The sequence below is a fragment of the Polyodon spathula genome, chromosome 20 (genome assembly GCF_017654505.1).
Source record: "Polyodon spathula isolate WHYD16114869_AA chromosome 20, ASM1765450v1, whole genome shotgun sequence".
Lineage (NCBI taxonomy): Eukaryota > Metazoa > Chordata > Actinopteri > Acipenseriformes > Polyodontidae > Polyodon > Polyodon spathula.
This window is the reverse complement of record NC_054553.1, coordinates 7735766-7755280: the sequence shown is the minus strand read 5'-3', so window position 1 is coordinate 7755280 and position 19515 is coordinate 7735766. Positions and strand designations below refer to the sequence as shown.

Genomic DNA, 19515 nt, shown 5'->3' with positions numbered 1-19515 from the left:
TTTTTTTTTTTTTTTTACAAATGACAAAAATACAAAAACAAATATCCTACAATGTGCTCAGTCCTACTTTATTGCAGGGCATTCCTTACCATTCCAGATTACTGAAAATACTGCAATAACAAAATAAGGTGCACAGGTACAAACACATTTTCATATTTTCAGATATTAACGGAAAAAAATAAAAAATAAAGACTGGACAGAATTAACCTGATGAGTCTGGTAAGGAAAAGTTACCATCACTCAGTAATTCCTCAATTTTCAGCAAAGTCTGTTCTTCAAAACATCCCACAGTCATCAAATTTGAGACTGTTCTTTGTGAAACATGTCATTTGTGCAATCTTGGGCACAGAAGCACCTGCCTGCCCTCTGTCAAAGTCTGTCAGATCTGCTGTCTTGCTCATAGTGACTAAAACTAATTTCAAATGAGACTGTTGTATATATAATGTCAGAGGTTGTATTTGCATAACAAAATAATCAGTAATAGAAGGAGTGGTCCATTTTTTACACAAAGTGTGTGTCACCAAATGATTGATATTTTGCAGTTGAATCCTTGGGTCTCCTTAAACATCACCCCATGTTTCATCTGCAAGTTTTAAAATATTTATAAGTTTATATGGTTGTAGTTACAGATTGCTTTTAACTCTGTTGCCAGTGAGTACCCTGTTTTCCTATGCATTGTATTTCTTAAGAAGATTGCTCTGCCAGTGGCGTTTGTGGTCTGGGAAGAGTGGAGGAATTTTGTTCCTCTTGAAATCCTCGATGCACCTTTTCAGTTGCTCCTCCATTTCCTTCTTCTCCTCAGCTTCAAGGTCCTTGGGAGCAGCGCTATTTACGCAGGCCTGTGACTGCCCGCTGGGTGCCTGCTGGCTGGGTAACTGCTGGCAGGGTATTTCCACTGCCTCTACCTTTCTGAACGGCTGGTCAAGTCGGAGAGTTGTGGGTCGTGTTGGGGTACCATGGGGAGATGACTCTTGCTTTTGGTTCCCAGGCTGGTGTGTTGGACCTGATAGTGAGGTATCCTGGGTAGGAGCTGGTGTAGGCTCCTGGCTGTCCTTCATGTCATAGCTTACCAAGGTCCCCAGGTCTTCAGGCTCTGGAGGTGGTGGTGTCACCACTAAGCAGATATTCCGAATATCCAGCACTGTGTTGGTCTCTGCTTGGCTATTTGGGCTGGAGGCAGTCAGATTGTTACAGTTGGCTGTGCCGGTGTCTAAGCCCTTCTGCATATAAACCAGTTGGTCCTGCTGCTCCCTGACACTCAGAGAGACATTGGAAGCCAGCTTCCCTCCTGCACCAAGGAAACAGATTAACAGAAGTTGTTAATAGAATCTGTTGCTGTGTTGCGGGGAAAGTACAAGATTGCTTATACCTAGACTGTTTTGATTATACATTTTACTCAAAGTTTAAACAAAATCACAGAGGCAGAAACAAAGTACAAGTTTTCAAACAAATGAACACTTTTGGCAGTATTCCAAAATTAGTTTTGGCATTAGAAGCACTGTAGCTCTTCCAATACCCAACTGTCTTCCAAGATTGCATACCCTGGCTTCACAATCTCTAAAAAGTAACTAACATTTCATGTGCAAACTGAGTCTGTCAACTAATCGCTTGTCCAATGGACAAGACCAAGATCATTTTACACTTTTTCTTTCTAACTACTTCATGCCTGGATTCCAGCACATGCAATCCATTGTGTGAGGTACAAGAACACCAGTACAGTCATTTCACAGCCTCACAGACTGCATACTTTTTAATTAAGCTTGAGTTGTGCCCTAAGAGCAATTGCAGCTGATGAGGATGGTTTTCCAAAGGCTCCCGGTCTCTTGTGATCTTGTAACATTAGATTAGCGTTCTGTACTGCTGGTTATTTAGCGTATTGTTGCAGCAACCTTTAATGTGCCCTTTGCTTTCCATTTCATCACTGGTTTCATAATCACGGCTGCAAGTCAGGCAATCAGAGAAGCTGCTCAGACTTCGTTGATTGCTTTATGAGTTTGAGTGGCCACACTGCAGTGTGTGTGGATGTGTGGCCAGGGGGATTACATTAGCGGTCACTTTATGGTTTTGCTAGTTAATGTCTTGTAATTGGTTGGGATTTTTTTTTTTTTTTACAGTTCTCAAACATCTTAGCTTTGAATTACATATATATATATATATATATATATATATATATATATATATATATATATATATATATATATATATATATATACACACACACCCCCCCCCACACACACACACACAGTGTTTTGTCTGTTGAAAATTGAAAAAACTGAGCACTGTACACTGCCAATGGGTGGTAGGGCAAACATGTGCATACCTGGGGTGATACATGCCTGTGGAAAGGATGGCTTGCAGGTAACATCAGGCCAGGAAATGCAGGACACACAATACTGGGGTTGAATGTGCTGCTGCATGTTTTAATAATAAATATATTTAAACAAAACAATACACTTTTGAAAATAAATGGCGTGTTGGCCAAAATAGACAGACAGATACGAACACTGAACAAAAACACAAACAAGTATCATGCTGGTATATAACCAGCACACGTAGCAATTGTTATTTCTCTATTCCAGTTCTCTTTATTCACATTCCGCCTCTGAACAACCAGTCTCGTTCAGCTAAAGCTGCGTGTTTTTATACATGTGACCATCTCCAAATTAGCAATAAATTAATCAATCTGGAGATGGTCACATTCTACACAAGTTTAGCATGGGTGGGGAATTTTAACCCCATCCATGCTGTAAAATAAAACAATGTGTTTTAAACACAGAACCATACATTTTAATTAATAATAATACAAAACAATACAAAATACACACAGGGGCATGGTGTACTCCATCAAAATACCCCTTTCTCTAATTCCTTCAGAGAAGGTAAGGGTTGAGATCTGCAGTGAAGCTCATCTGAATGGCCTATAGAGTCATGATTCCTCATATATACAAAAGCACCAACCAACTAAGTGCCTGTTATCAGCCCTGTATCAACATAAATTATATATATTGTCTTATCCATCTTGACTGATGTAGCTTTTTAAAAAAGAGATCAATTATATAACATACAGTATGAATCACTTACAAGACATAAGTAACAATTACACGCAACAAGTGTGCTGCTACATATGGCAGGTGTTTTTGTCCAATACTTATAAGTAGGAAGTAAACCACGTTTTAAAAGTAATGAAATAATAAATCCTGCTGCCAGCTATGCTATATACTCCAAAAACAAGACAGAGAGGCAGAGAGTGTTGGCTAATTGTACTATTTGTGTATCCTTTGTGACATTCACATAGCTTTACAGAACATGCCGTTCTTTGATTACAAGATCTTAATGTTAACGGTGCAGTGGCCCACGATCACGTTTATAATTTTGCACAAAACGTTAATCTGGTGTCTGGTTGCTATGGCTTTTTACGTTGCTATGTTATGTTTTTTGAGAAATGTGAAATGAACCAGACATTCTTGTTTTGTTGGATGATAATATATCATCTTATATCTTTTTTGCTTTTTTGGTGATGATTTATGAATCAGGCAAGGCTAAGACAGGCACTGGGAGTAGGAGGAGCTGTGACTCTGGGCAATTTGGCAGTTTTGTGCCGCAAAATATTGTACCACTGGCAATGGCTATTTAGTGACAACTGCTGGTGCCAACCTAAAATCCTGTCTTATAAAAAATTTGACAGGAAAACATGTCAATTGAGTTTTTTAGTTTAGATTTCAGCTTATTTGTCTGGCATGAGTACCTGTTCTCTGAATACTAATGGTTGGTTTCTCAGTTGAGAAATAAATCCTTAAAAATAAACTGCTGTAAAACACTGCCACGAACTAGATATGTTTAATATAATGTATTGCCCATTAAACCTGGCTGTCTACAATATAACATCTCCACTGACAGACATGACTCCTGGTGACAAATCCCTCTTGATGAGGCTCATAGTATTGTTTGCTGATTTGAAAGTCAATGTTGTGCTTGCCTTGAGTGGGGGCATGACACAATTCTCTCACAACAATACTGGTTACATTTTATTGGCTCCCTTCAGGAAGGGTTTGTTTGTTTTTTTTTTTTTTTTTTTTTTTTTTGGGGGGGGGAGGTATTTAAGATGCTGTGGAAGATGGGGAGAAAGCAATATAGGTGATTCAGGGCTTTATTTTGAAGTGCAAAGGCAAAGACACATTTTCTGAGAGGAATAAAACAGGAAATCAAAGTTGCAGAAAGCCATTCATTTATTGTTCTGAGCATTTGTTACTAGTAATACATATTCCTTTTTTTAACTTTTGAATTGTGTCATGCAATGTATTGGAATTATGATTTCTCATACATAATCTACAAAACTAAATTAAACTTTTGTTCAAACTTGCATTTAGATATTTCCTTTTTAATATTTATTTTGTAATAATGATACTGCATTTCAGTAGGAACTGCTTGCCAGTCAGCTGGAGAGGGGTAAACTTCAGTAGAGTAGAACTGAATGCCTGGGATAGCGAAAGGACTAATCTGCTTACAGGTTTAATGTGCCTGGGTTGCATGTTTGTCAGCCCACTGCATCCTGTGGTTCATCAAAGCAGCTCATGTTTCCCAAAAGAAATCTTTTACCAAATCTATAGCTTAACTCAAAGGCTGCTGGGTAATGCAACGCAGTGGACTGGCTTATAATATGTAGCATACTCATGTAAATTGCCCTCACATTGCTGATTAATTTGTTAGAATGTATATTTAAATTTAAATTAGATTAATAGATAAATAGATTCAATAAATTCTGTCCAGCTGTCCTAGAGCCAGCTAAAAAGTCAATACAGAGAATTCAACCATTAGGATCTAACAACCAATGTGCAATCCATAGCACATTGCTAACTACCAGGTTCCGAAAGGCAGCAAATTCAATACGAGAGATTTGTAGCATTGTCTAAAAAGAGCAGATTTAATACAGCAGATTCAATCTTTAGACTAGTGATACAACAGGCCATGTAGGTTTGTTTTACTTCTCTTATTCAGCACGCTGTATTAGGATCTGAACTTATATCCAGGCTGTGTATATAGATTGGTAGTTAGATATTGTATGATGATTTATTTTGTTGATGAGGTACAATTAAATAGTTTGAATGGTATTTTATATGTGCTGTATACTGAAACTCTTTGTAAATTAAATATGTAATAAATTACAAAAAACAAAAAACAGTGTGACAGCAAACTCAGTGACATTTGTGGGTTTTCGAGCATAAACTGCTCATTTCAGGTCCTGCCACAACATCTCAATGGAGTTTAGGTGTGGACTTTGAGTAGGCCATTCCAAAACTTTAAATTTCTTGTTCTTCAACCATTCTGATGTAGACTTGTTTGTTTGTTTTGGATCATTGTCTTGCTGCATGACCCAGCTGTGCTTCAGCTCACGGACGGATGGCCTGACATTCTCCTGTAGAATTCTCTGATACAGAGCAGAATTCATGGTTCCTTCAATGAAGACATGTCGTCCAGGTCCTGATGCAGCAAAGCATCCCCAAATCATGGCACTACCACCACCATGCTTGACCATTGGTATGAGGTTCTTACTGTGGAATGCAGTGTTTGGTTTTTGCCAGATATAACGGGGCCCATGTTGGCCAAAAAGTTCCACTTTTGACTTATCTGTCCATAAGACATTGTTCCAGAACTCTTGAGGATCATCCAGGTGCTTTTTGACAAACTTGAGACGAGCACTCATGTTCCTCTTAGTGAGGTCTAAAAATCCTATAATGCTGTTGCAGTGCATACACAGTGTGATAAATTCACTTGCTCACTTTACACTGCTGTTACAGATTAGTTGACTCAATGGTGGGATGGAACCGTAAGTAAAGCCATCTTGGGGAAAGGGTGTAGCTGCAAGACTGCTGAATGGCACTGTTGTGATCAGCTGTGTTGTGTGCAGTGATTGGATAGAGCGTGGCACCGAACTGAACACAGGGAGAAGTTTCGCGGTACAAAGGGGACGCAGCTATGCGAGTACAGCATTGTTTGTTTTGTTTTGTATTTTGCAGGCGGACACTATGGGAGCTGTCACTACTGAGCCAGCACAACCACCTGGAGCACCTGCACTTTCACAACAAGGATTACAGCACCATAGAACACGAGCACTGGCACCCTGGACACTGTATTTCCTATGTGTTATTTATTGTTTGGGACTGCAAGCTCAGATTGTAGTTCTCCAATACCATTGTTGGTAGCGGGGAATCACTTGTAAATAATAAAAAAAAAACAACATTTGTAAATATTCCCTCAGTTTGGACCTATTCTTCCTCACACCACTCATATCCTGACATACAGCCAAACCAGCATTGCAAAGCGACAATACAGTTTAAAGGGTTGACTTTAGTATTGTGGATGTTCAATGAAATGCAGAACTTACATCGACAATATGGGTGACTTAAAGATTTAACCTCAATATTTTAAGACCATCGCATTACATTCCAATAACCCAACACATCCCACACTTGCTAGTGTTTTCTATTGACTTGCTATTCTCCATTCAGCACTATAGATAATCTTTTCCTTCTACTGGACCACTAGCCTTGCATGCAGATGAAGGTATATGCAAGGTACAGGCAGAAAGACATGGAGCTTTGCAAAATGAGATGCTTGCAGTCAATATACTGCCAACACATTCCTCAAATGAGAGTCGGTGTAACCCAAGCTTAATAAATACCTTTTCCCAACAGCTGTACAAACAAAACAGTCAAGCCCACTCATCTAAAAAAAAAAAAAAAATCTTAACTTCAAATATTTTTTACACATGGTAGCCTATTTCCAGACATGTTGAGAGACATCACTGCAGGAAATTAAAAGCTTACAGGCCTTGCAAATGTAATGCAGATTTAAGCACTATCTTTTTAATTATCTTTGGCACAAGGGCAGGAAAAGCACAGGCTTAGTAAGGCTCACACTTTGCTTCTATGGCCTTTGTGCACTGTTGTAATGGAGAACCCTAGTTGGCCAATTTGTATGCGTCCTGATGCAGATTGTTATGATTTGTTAGGAAGCTCCATTTATTATAGCAGCTTTCTAAAGTATTAGTGCTTTTGAAAAGAATTGTTACATGTTTATGAAAGCAGTAGCCTTAATTATAAGCCCATTTATCAAATTCAGATTTGGATAACTGGGCTTATAATTAAATGTACTATTTCCATAAGTAATAAGTAAACAATTTGACATCTAAAGAAAGCTAAAAAGGTAAGAGACATTGGTAAATTAGTAGCATATTTGATAGCACATTTTGATAGAATGCTGGTAATGTTGTGGCCTGCTAATGGTTCTGCTATGGGATTCTTCAGGGAATATTGAGGTGAGGGGATGTTGTTTCACAGCAATATTGAATAGCATACTAGAAAACAAAACAAACCAAAAACAGTGTACTACAGTTTTTTTGTACATAATGTTGTATAATTTTTACCATAGGAGGCACTGTTCCTGTATCACACCTTGCAACTGCACATTTATTGGGCACCTTTAATAAGATCAGCCTATAGGCAAAATCAAAGGCAGTTCACAGCCATTTCCCAAATATAAATAGCCTCCGTTAAGACATTAAAGACAAAGTCCCCAAGGGATTAACGATAATTAGCGGAAAGATTAGGCTTCCAAGCTTCCAGATGGCTGAGGTGACATAGCTAACATGTCTTTATTCAGCAGGTTGGCTGGTCATATTCTCCTGTGAACTAATAAAAAAATAAAGCCTTGCAATTACAGTGACAAACATTAAAATGTATTTCCTTACCCTAAATAATTATTTCTTTTTTTTAAAATGGAAACACAATCCTCAGTGAAATATAACACATTAAATAAGGTATATCAGTAGCATACATGGTCCTTGCAAAGGATTTAAAAACACATTATATAATTATCTTGAAAATTTGGTCACTGATCTACCACACGTTCGACTGAGTCTCAGAGCAAATACCTATCAACATCATACAAGTATAACTTTCTTTAGCTATAGCCAAAACTAGCATATGTATTGTCAAAAATGACAATGACAATTCTTGCCTTCAATATATCAGCTTATCAGATTTAAGGACTGTGCCACAATTAGGTCTCAAGTGACACCACTGGGTGTAATAATTGTACCTACAGATTTAGAATGCTATGACATCCTTATGCCCATAACCCATAGATATTGTTTAAAGTATAAAACAAAAAAAGCCATGCACATACCTCAACTGATGTTTATCAAGACAATGTAATTATTGTTTCAACATATTAAGACACTTTACCACCAATTTTGTTCCTCGCTTCAATTAATAACCAGAGACTTCATTTGTGATAAAATGTTTTAATGTATATATTTTTTCACTTTTAAGAGGTTGAAACAGTAATTAAATTGATCTGATGAGGATCAGTTGTGATATGTGCATGCCTTTTTTTGTTTATGCTCTGAGAACACCTCATCCAGTTGTAACTTATATAATGAAGTCACACCATTCTAAATATACTATTTCAGACTACAGAATATGGTCCACAATCCTTAAATACAATAAGACAGATTATACAGAATTAAAAGATGGAGCGAATACATCTAGCACTCACTGTCAGGTAGTCAGTATCAAGATTATTATTATTGTCTGTGTTTCCTGCCTGCCTGCTTTGGATCCACCCACACACCCTGCCTCCCTCTCAAAGGCTGAGGCCATCTGATCCAAGCTGCACACAGGGCCTCTGAAAGAATCGCTCATGAGAGCAGTTTGAAGTCTGCAGAGAACTGGAAATCGTTTGAAGTTATTATAACATGGTACCCCTTTGATTTTGAGCATGCATGCAGGGTTACAAAGCATCTTTCATGTTTTCACCACAATGGGATGGTGAAGTAAATATTTTAGTGTTCAACTTCTCTCAGATTAATTTTACAAAGTTTGGTTTCCAAGTTCATATATATAGGTATTCTGAGATGAAGTAATTTATAAATGTCAGAAAGAAGACAGGCTATAGCATATCTTCAAATCAGTTGTAACTCTGGCAATATGAGAGAATAATCACTTAGTTCAGGAAGGCAACTGGTGAATGCTCCCCTCTAAATGTGGGTGAGTTAAGAGAGCTGGCACTTTCAGTCAGGGGGATTCAATGATAATATTCCATGTGATTCTCCTGATGCAGAGTTAAACACATTTTCCAGAGGGACAGCATACATGTGTTTTCAATTTGGAGATTATTAAATAACAAGTTTAGCAATTTTAGCCATGTTTTGAAGTTTGATTGAATACAACTTTTGAACAAAGAATAATGCAGGTCATACAGTATTTCTTTGATGGAATCTATCACTTTGTGGCTATAGGCTGTAATTATATTCTAATAAAGGTAGTAATATGTTAACGTAGGCTTAGAGAAAATATTGTACACTTACAGTATGTGAAGTTGAAATGTATAACATTGAGCCATACGCTTAACATACCATACAGTGTTCATGTCCTTGCTTCTGAAATGTTCATTCTAGTTGCTCATTAAAAAAATACTGCAAAGTATCAGCATACATGGGAATCCGAACTCTCACTCAGAGAAGAATTGGATGTTGTAATCCAAATAAATAAAAGGTCATTGACATTTAGATAGAAATTTGCATCGGTTTTCTGATTGTGATTTCTGCATTCCTCCAGAGGTGTAGTCAAGGTTTGTTTTGATTAACTGCAATATATCATACAGCGCCTCACTCTAAAAAGAACAGTTTGTGTTTATAGTAAATACTGTGTTACCTGTCAGCTTGAGTGTTTGGTTGCTGTACTCTGGACCCTACCAAGAAGCATCTTTACCTGTTCACAGAAAACAAGCTCATCACAGCTACATTCTCAGAAAAGCGAAACATTCACATTTTTAAATTGCTATAGGTTTGGTTTAAGCTTAGAATAGCTGAAGGCTATAGAAGGCATGCCTTTTCCAAGATTTGTATTTTATATTCAGTATCATTCTTGCTTGGTGAAAATACGATTATGCTTTTATCAGTCCATATCATAAAAGAACTGAACGGGTGGCATGAATCAGTTTTAAAAGTAGCTTTATACTTTTGATCACAATACATCTACTCACAATTATCTTTAGTCTAACACATACTGTATTTACTTGCCAGGTTTTGCAAATCAAACCTTTTAGCCAGCATGTTCATGTTTCAACATTCACTGTAATTTAAACCAAATCACCAGCTGGTCATACTCAATACTATAAGGAAGCACTATACATTGCTAGCTGTGCAAAATTACACTGCAATGTACATTATATTCAAAATCACAAAAAGGAAAGTGTTACTGAGGAACTGTTAATTTCTATGCACTGGGTGACACTGTATTGTTAACTGACATTAGTAAGTAAACAGGATAAGATCTGTAACTGTGGTTGATTTTGTATACATGATTTATAATATCCATTACAAGATGAAGGCAATGTTCAAAATTACACTTTAACTGAAAAATAAATCACTATTAACCATTAACAAAGAAACAGGTTTGTTAACATATTATTAAGCTAGTTATTAAAAGTCAGTACACAAAAAAGGGTCTATTAATATATAAAGAATGATCATAGTATATATATCATATTGTATATATATATATATATATATATATATATATATATAATATATTATCTATAGTTTCTATATATTAAATTTTTCTTTAACGTTTCTCCCAGGCTAGTTTGGAGCTGCAGCCTATGCTAAACGCGAGAGTCGAGTCCGCATGTTCCATTCTGGACCAGCCTTTTTTAATAGGTCCTTGTACCAACAGAGACATGAGAATCCCTATTCTAAGTTTACCATGTTAGACATATGTGGCTGTTTACTATGCTTGCTGAGATTATTGTTTGCTAAAGCTCATTCACTTATTGTAAAGAGACTGAGGTTATTACTATAATTAGCACAGAAAAGTAGAAACTAGCAGGCTACAAGAAAGAGGAGACAATCACAAAATTATATTATATTAAATTCCACTATAACATGTTTTTTTTTTTGTTTTCTTTTTCACAATAGAACGCTGGTGTAGCGCTTACTGGGGTGCCGGACAGCAGTGCTGGAAGTTTCCCTTCTTGCTATTGTGCTGAGGAATGAAAGACATTTTAGTCTGGACAGAGACCTGCATGAAAGGCAAGCACCATCTGACACACAAGGCACCATCTAAACTAGAGTAATGGGACCATGGGTTTATCTGCTTGTTTTGGTACAATCTGGAATAGCACAGAGACAAATGTAACAATACAACACATCTTATGCCTGGCATTTATACCAAGGGATTTAATTTGACACAGAGATCACTGTTGTGAATACAGCTACTACACTGAGTAGCTGATCATCAGTAGTCATATCCTGACCTCCAGTTATTGTTTGTAATAACAAAAAAAAAAGCACATTCATATTTACAATGTAGAAACCAAATCCGCACAGCACTTAGGTCGTCACAAAATAGCTTTATTTTCTCAATTGGGTCACATTAGGCATACTATTTCAAAACATCAGCAGTGGATTTGCTCACTATTTGGCACACAATCATGCACTTCAAACTTTCAGCCAAGATTTTAACAACAGAGATACGACAGTAATTCCTAAAACAGGCATGAATTCCTTGGGTTTGAGGTTTAGACAAAATGTTTGACTGAGAGGACATCCTTGTTTTGAAGAGGATGCTGCACTAAAAAAAACCTGTCAATTTGTTCTGGAAATCATTATATATATATGTAACGATTTCCAGACAAATTGACTTTTTTTTTTAGTGACTTATATATTATTATATATATATTATATAGATATATATATATATATATATATATATATATATATATATATATATACTATATATATATAATGATTAAAACAGCATTATTGCTATCGGTTTTCACTGTAGCCAGTAGATATTTAAAGACACTGGGAATTTTGTATTTAAAACCCTTTTAAAAAGCTATCATGAAAAGTCCTTAATACTTTGTTGAACAGCAGAAACCTAATAGAACAATACAGACTTTGATTTCTCTATAGAGGGTTAGCTGAGCTTCTAATTACACTACAGACACGAAACTGCGACAGGCTGATAATCGTCTACCAGTGAAGCTGTAGTCTCAATTTTTCAAAAAAAAACGAACAAAAAAAAAAAACATTATGCTCTCTGGTGGGTCTCCAGTACTGTCTCAGGATTGCAGGTTTTGATTCAAGTTCTGTAACAACATAAGGGCAGCCTAGTCAGCAAATCTTTTGATCCACAACCTACACCTTCCTGAAGTACCAGAGTAGTAATGTATATACAGACCAAAATTAAAAAGTACTGCAGCAAGCATGTAAGCCACACATCAATAACATTCATACTTTCAAAGAACCAAAAAAAAAACAAACACTTTAAATTAAATCTTAGATTACAGCGCTATTTTATAGAACATTAAATAACATGACATGTTATATGATACCATGACTATAGTGGAGCTACAATTTAGATTTATTCCACGTCCTGATCTTCCTATTTATGAACAGGTGCTTTTGAAAGGAATTTAGATGTGTTAATGATTAGAAGGGGGGAAAAAAAAAAAAGGTTTATATTTAACTCCCTTCTGATGGATTACCATGTTTACTTCTTATATATTTTCAAACAATAAGACATCGAAAGATTATCAAAACAGCTGAGTGTTAAAAGTTATGGGTGGATTGTTATAGCTAACAGCCTGTACTGTAATTGAGCATTTTCTCTGCGTGAAATATATATTTCCAGTGCTGTGCTATGCATTAGCATTTTCTTGGTATTGCAGCAAGATTAGCAATTCAGCTGCAGAGGGCCTCAGACAGTAAGGTATTTCACGTGACTTGAAGAAACCAAGTGGAAAAACATGAGATAAACCTCCTACTCCAGCTGAGGCAGGTTTAATAACACATGTCATAGTTCCCTGCCGAGGGGAAAGCTGCCATTGAGTTGTGTCACCCTCTGCAGGCTCGGCAATGAAAGAATTGCTTGTTTTTAGCAGGTGTACCGTGTACCCTCAGCTAAAGAGCTCCGTCGGACAAACTCTCTCATTCCTGGGTGGGCTGCACTAGCAAGGAAACTCTACCCTGCAAAGAAAGCGCCTATTCTTTATTCTGCCTGCTTACAACATGAAAGGGACTGGTCTAGAGGTCATCACCAATTTATTACACTAGGAAGGTCCACTCTGACATAACATCATGGTTTTGCAGATTCTATCTCTATACAGCATGACGTTACTTCCTGATTGTAAGATTATCCGTACACTGCAAACTGTACAATACCTATGCCATTTAGAAAACAGTGCAACAAAATGTATAGTTATGAGTTGAAGTGTCTGGAGCAAATAGATTTCAATGAATGTGTATAAACAGGTGCAAAGCGATTAATACACTAAAGATATGTCAAGAACTCAGTGGTACCAGTATAACTGAGATTTGCTAAATGTTAACAATATGATTTTGTGTTCTGGAAATTTTAAGATTTGTGGCTTTAGAATTTATTATTTGGCAGCTATACTATCCACAGATGCCCTACATTTAATTACTACTCACAGTGAACTTATATCTAAGATTATTTTTTATTTGTACAGAATTTTTAGCACTGTTTAGATTTTTTTAATGGACCCAATATAAGTGTCACAGAATTTACTCGGGCTCGTTCATCAGATAAAAAGTGCACTTTCACTTTTAACTTTAAACACCTAACGACAAGATATTTACTAAAAATGTTATTTTTAGTTTCACAAAAAATGCAGATACATTTTTTTGCATTATGTACATTTACATTATTCATGTAGGAACAGTAACTGCAAGAACAGAATCATGAGATAAAGCATTTATTCTGAAAATAATAGGTTAATATTAGTTGATGGAATGGAAGCCATTATAGAAGAAAGAAAAAGTGAGGGGTTTTACAGGCTTCATAAACCTTAAGATTAAACATAACACAGTTTACAGTTAACTGTAGCCTCATATTTTTAAAATTACATTTTTATGGATATATGATAAAATACATTTTTAAAAATCAGATACGAACGGTTTTTCTAATTCAATATGAGACAGAAAACTTTTGAGCTGCCAGAGAGAGAGAGAGAGCAACGTATCCAATGGCAACTGGAACATTTTCAGTTTGAAACACAAACATTAAGTAAATTATATGAAGCAGGTACCATGTAAAAAATAATTATTCGATCTATTTCTATCTTATAATTACAAAGTTTTCTCAAACATAGCACAGTGTACAGTACATCCCATAAGATTTATTTCTTAACCTTAACATAGCTGAAATTTATTTGTATTTTAATCCACAAATAAACAACCCAAAATACTCTGTATGTAAACATTCCATTTAACTTGACTTTAAAGAACTTGTCATGTAACAGCTTGTTAGCTGATCTGCGAACACCTCCACACTGTCACCTTTAAATAGCCATTTATGGAGAGTAGTAGCCAACTTCTTACAGAATGTGGCTTTTTTGGCTACTAACAAAATAAGAAACCTGTAATGGTCCCAATGGCCCCAAGTATGAAAGACTCAGTTAACCCAGAACAGGGAAATACTGTACTGTACTTATAGGCAATCAAATCATCACAACAGTGCAGGAATACTCTATCCACCTGTGTGCCCTGTGGATATGGGAGACTTACACTGTATTGAACTGTCCTTGCAAAAAAACCTGATTGCAACATGCTTTCTGCTGCCACTCTGCATCTCCTTGTGCTGTTATATCTGCCCTGTAGATTGATAGAGCGCATCAACCTTTACAGAAGTTAGTTATGAACATTTAAATTCAACAAGCCACCAGCTAGAATGGATAATATAATAATGACACTCTAACTCTGTTAATATAGTTAAAGTATGACCCTGTTAAGATTATAAATCAGGAGTATGAGGTTGTAGAAACAAAAAGGCAAACGAGATCAGACAAACAAAAGGCTGTCTAAAAGAAGGCGTTAAAAGCTGTTGAAAGGCATTACCCAGGCATTTCAAATAATATAGTGAAACATACAATATAATTATTTGTCATTAGGCAGTAGCAATACTCACATTGTAGTTCTGCTCTACCCATTTGTTTCTTCAAATTTTTTGGTGAATTTCCTTTAAATGTATCAGTTTGACCCAAAGGCTGAATGCTGTCCGACACAGCTGACTATTGGTGTGGTTTCTTGTTATTATAGTTTACATTTTATTTTAGAATTTAATAGACACATACTGATTGTGCCTGACACACCTTGGGGCACGTTGTCTTACCGAACCTTTACAGTACTGTCTAGCAATGAAATTGCATTGCTTTCTGAAAATGTGGAAATCTGGGGTTGAAAAGTTTACTATTTGTTAGAACACTTATATTCTGAAAATATTATGAACAAAACAACAATGAATCATTTTGTCATTTTTTTATGCCATTACCTTACCCACTGAGGTGAAACAGTTTTTCTATTTCCAGCTCAAAAGCAGTTACATTTAGTTAAAAAAAAGATAAATAAAAACATGCAGGCCTACATACTGTGCCATATCCACAAATCCCTCACCACCAGGCTACGTTTTTACAATTATTTTTGTAAAACAAAAAACAAAGTGCTTGGGTTACAGAACTTGCAATAAACAAGTAAGGTACATGAGACTAATAAATTACCCCGCATAGTTACTATTTTTGCATTTCCGTGAAAAAAAAAAGTGTTAACTTAGCACAATGGTAAATTCTTTGTAAATATGACCTGCTGTATCTAAAGCCTATTATGTTGCTTACATTAGGATCCATTTCAAGGTATCTTTTTATACATTTTCAACTAATAAACTTATCTCCTGTAAAGAATGAATGACAGATCATGTTTCAAAATATTGCACATGGTCCTGTATTTCATCTTCTTTATTTTTCTCCATTAAAAAAAAAACTTTACCAGCCCATAAGGACTCAACCTGTGATCAGCAAGTGAGATGGATCCCCTTTCCCTCATTGCTGTTTGATTTAAAGACATAGCATCAAAGTCACTCATAGCCCATTTCTGTTTGATTTAATTTCCCCCCCCCCCCCCCACTGAATATATATATATATATATATATATATATATATATATATATATATATATATATACACAACAAAAGGTCTAGTCTCTCCGCAGGGTGGAGGAAGCAGAGGTTGGTAGGTGGTGGTTCAGTTGACTGCAGGAAAAGCTGAGATCAAGCGGGAGAGCAGCGGATGGGAGTCTGGGATACATTGGGATGGAAGTTCTACCTCTAAAGCAATGGAACCACAACAGTACAAGAATCAAATGAAGGGTGGGATAGTATCTGTGCTCACTCACGGTAGAAAACATATTCGGTGTAACTGGTCCAGATTTTGTCATCTGTTTGGTCATGGGCGAAAGCGCAGGTGCCTGTGGAATTGCAGGCCACCATGTGGAAACCGGAATCTGCAAGCTTATCGAAGGCTTGTTCCAGGAAGGTGAACTTCAGGTAGTAGCGGGAAGTGTACCTCTCAGGGGGACGGTCTGGGTCCCGACTTTCATTCAGGGTGTCACCAAATACTTCTTTAGCCAGGGAGGTCTTGCCACAGACCATAATTCGGGCCACCCTTCTGAATTTGGCATCAGTTTGGCTGTCGCGGCCGAGGGTGTAGGAGCCACGGTAACCGATGGTGATAAAGCCAGCGCGGCGCGATTCTGAGCCGGGCCCTTGGGTGATGCTAGAGCATGCTATGGCACCTAGTGAGGCGATGTTCCTGGCTGTGTCTGCATTGGGTGATGACTCTTCTGGGTCACTCTGGCATGCGTCATCCCCGATGGAGTTTTGTTTGCTTATCTTTGGGGTGAGCAGTTTGACTAGCTCAGGCAGGTTAAAGTACTCTGCCTCCCTCTGCAGTCGGCTGCGCTCTGGGAAATGATCTGGGAGCACCAGCTGCTGGTCTCGCATGTAATCCAAAATGTAGCGGAACAAGAACCCGTCTCTGTCCACGAAAAAACGGCCCTTGGTGTCCCTGGCCAGGGTCTTGATGTTTTTCTGGCTAAACATCTCCCAGAGTAGGGAGTCAGGAACACTGGTGACAGTGGCGTAACGGGTGATGTACACCTGTCCACCCACATTCAGCTCAATGATTTCTGGAAAGGTGGGCTCCTCTCCTGGCAGGGTACAACTGGCATTATCTGGCAGGGCCATGATTGTTTCAGTTGATATCCCACTTCCTCGATTACAGATTATTTTCAGATATGTTAGAGGTTGGTTGACCAACCCTCCAGCTATACAACCTTAACACCTGATAACTGCCAAAAGATGTTAGAAGCTGAAAAGGGATAATCACTGGAAGGTCCTAAACTGTTTGTGCATTAACTAACAAAAAACAAAACAGTCTGTAACAGATTTCAAAAAGAATGACAATGTTCAAAATGCAGTCATATCCAAATATTTAGCAGGAAGAGCTGTATTCATATTGGTCTCATGTCTGTTCTCTATTATCAAAGTATGTTCCTTCTTAGCCCAAACTTTTAAATTGCAAGAAAAACTGCCCTTACTGGTGGGTATAATAACAAAAAATAAAATAAAATAAAAAAATAAAAAAAGGTTAGGTTAAAAACAAACGGTCCTTTCTTCACGCTAGTGTAAATACTCCTTCACAAAACACCGTATCTATAAATATAATAATTTCAGGGCAATGCATCAAACAAAAATATACATATATATGATTTATTTATTTTACCACCGGAAATTTGTTTAGATTTTAGTAGCATTGTCTGTTACACCCTCCTCAGTCGTGCTGTTTTCTTCTTCTTTTTTTATTATTATTTTTTTTTTGTATTTTTTTTTTTTTTATATAAATGTATAAATCCTTTCCGGGAAAAAGCACTATTAACTGTCTCTCTCTAAAAAGGCAAAATCACGTCCAACAAACGAAGCCACAATAATAAAAATAAACCCTGGTGCTTCTTTGATAGGGAAGACAATCAGATGCGATGTTAGCCTCCTCTCCCCGATGCTCGTTTCTTTTCAGGCTGTTTCCTCCTGCTAAACACACCGTGCTCTCCAGATTATACACTTCTCATTAACTCCACCTCTCTGTGTTGATGTCACGTTGGCTCTGTTCCATCCGGATTCAGAGGCTGGCATAAATGTTACACACACACACACACACCATGTATGAGAACGTAACATAATATTTAGCATTGCAGGAATGGTTTAAGCCCATATTGTCTGAGAACTGCTAAAGCTAACAGAGCTTTGGAGTTTATTACAAACAGCATTCTACTAAACAAATCGAGGCAAGAATCTGTTTGAGATAAAAGTGCACAGAAAAGGCGAAACTATTGACATGTAGTAAAAACTAAAAGATAACAATACGTTTTTAAATATAGTTTAATTGACATGACTAAAGCTTAAAGGAGACGAGGTATTAAAAATTGAAGGTTGGACGTCCCCATTCTCCGTTGAATGGGAAAAAATAACTTATTTTTTTGCATGTTAACACAGTGACCCCCAGTGGATAAAGAACGATACTTCGCTAGATTTTATTCTTGCAAATATTTGGGAGAACATGTCATGCCCTTTTACTGCAAATCCAAATACTGTATTTGTGTTTGAAATATTTGGCCTGTTTTTCTCTAAAGATGTTCTAGTTCTCATACTGACATACACTGAACTACGCCAAAAATACTACAGTATTCCTATGGAATATGTTGACTTCACTGTCACTGCGCACCACAATTACACAATTTTCAATTTTAATGTGAGACCCAATGTAAATATTGTCGACAAAAACAGCATCCTACATTCCACAAACGGATAACACACATATTGTTGTTCCCCCATAGCTAGCTTATCTGTTAAAGTTCATGCTCATTTTACACTTCACCAAACACTCCTTTTTCTCAATTCCAGTTGCTTTATGTTTAGTATGCTTTACTACACTTTTCCATTAACATAAAATGCTGCTGTAATTTCTTTAAAAACAAAAAAGTCTAAAAAACAAAAAAAACAAACAAAAAAAAAAACGACTGAACCGATATAAATACGAAAATATAAGTACTCCTCCTATCAAACCAGTCCTTGAATTCTTCATGGAAACAACGCTATATTGCAGAAACTGATTTCTAGATTTCCTGCTTTAAACATTTAACAATACAAAATAAGACACATTTAAGTTTTATATTTGAGGATGTTGTCTCTAGCGAAACAGCTACACTGCGTGCGAGGCTGAACATCGCACTTCCGCTGTCTCCATGGAAACACCTGTACCAGCAGCTTTTGAGAACTTTGCTTCCTGTGTATCCATAGAGACAGAAGCATGTCAGAACGTGGCATTCGGAGTAAATAAATAAATACTGTACATGTTTTTGTTGAACATGTAACGTGAATTATTGTACTTAATCAGATGGAATAAATGACTTGTTTTATAGCTATTCCAAAGTAAAATAATAATTGTTCCAGAATCTTCAGACTTTAAATGTTTCTATGGAAGTTTAATGTAAAGTTATAATTTTTTTTTTTTTTTTAAAGGTAAGCAAAATAGCATATCTTCTTCCAGACATACATATTGATTTCACATTTGGGAATAGGGGAATTCATTTTTACTTTGAAG

The 19515-nt window shown here is 36.7% G+C and overlaps 2 protein-coding genes across 2 annotated transcripts; both read right to left on the bottom strand.

Annotated features, from left to right (window-relative positions):
- Positions 1-363: 363 nt before the first annotated feature.
- Positions 364-1502, bottom strand: LOC121295641 (BTB/POZ domain-containing protein KCTD8-like). Its single transcript, XM_041220552.1, has one exon. The coding sequence runs from the start codon at positions 1224-1226 to the stop codon at positions 669-671; it is 558 nt and encodes a 185-aa protein (XP_041076486.1). The 5' UTR covers positions 1227-1502; the 3' UTR covers positions 364-668.
- A 14555-nt stretch (positions 1503-16057) lies between these two features.
- LOC121295640 (BTB/POZ domain-containing protein KCTD12-like) lies at positions 16058-17961 on the bottom strand. Its single transcript, XM_041220551.1, has one exon. The coding sequence runs from the start codon at positions 17100-17102 to the stop codon at positions 16245-16247; it is 858 nt and encodes a 285-aa protein (XP_041076485.1). The 5' UTR covers positions 17103-17961; the 3' UTR covers positions 16058-16244.
- Positions 17962-19515: the final 1554 nt, after the last annotated feature.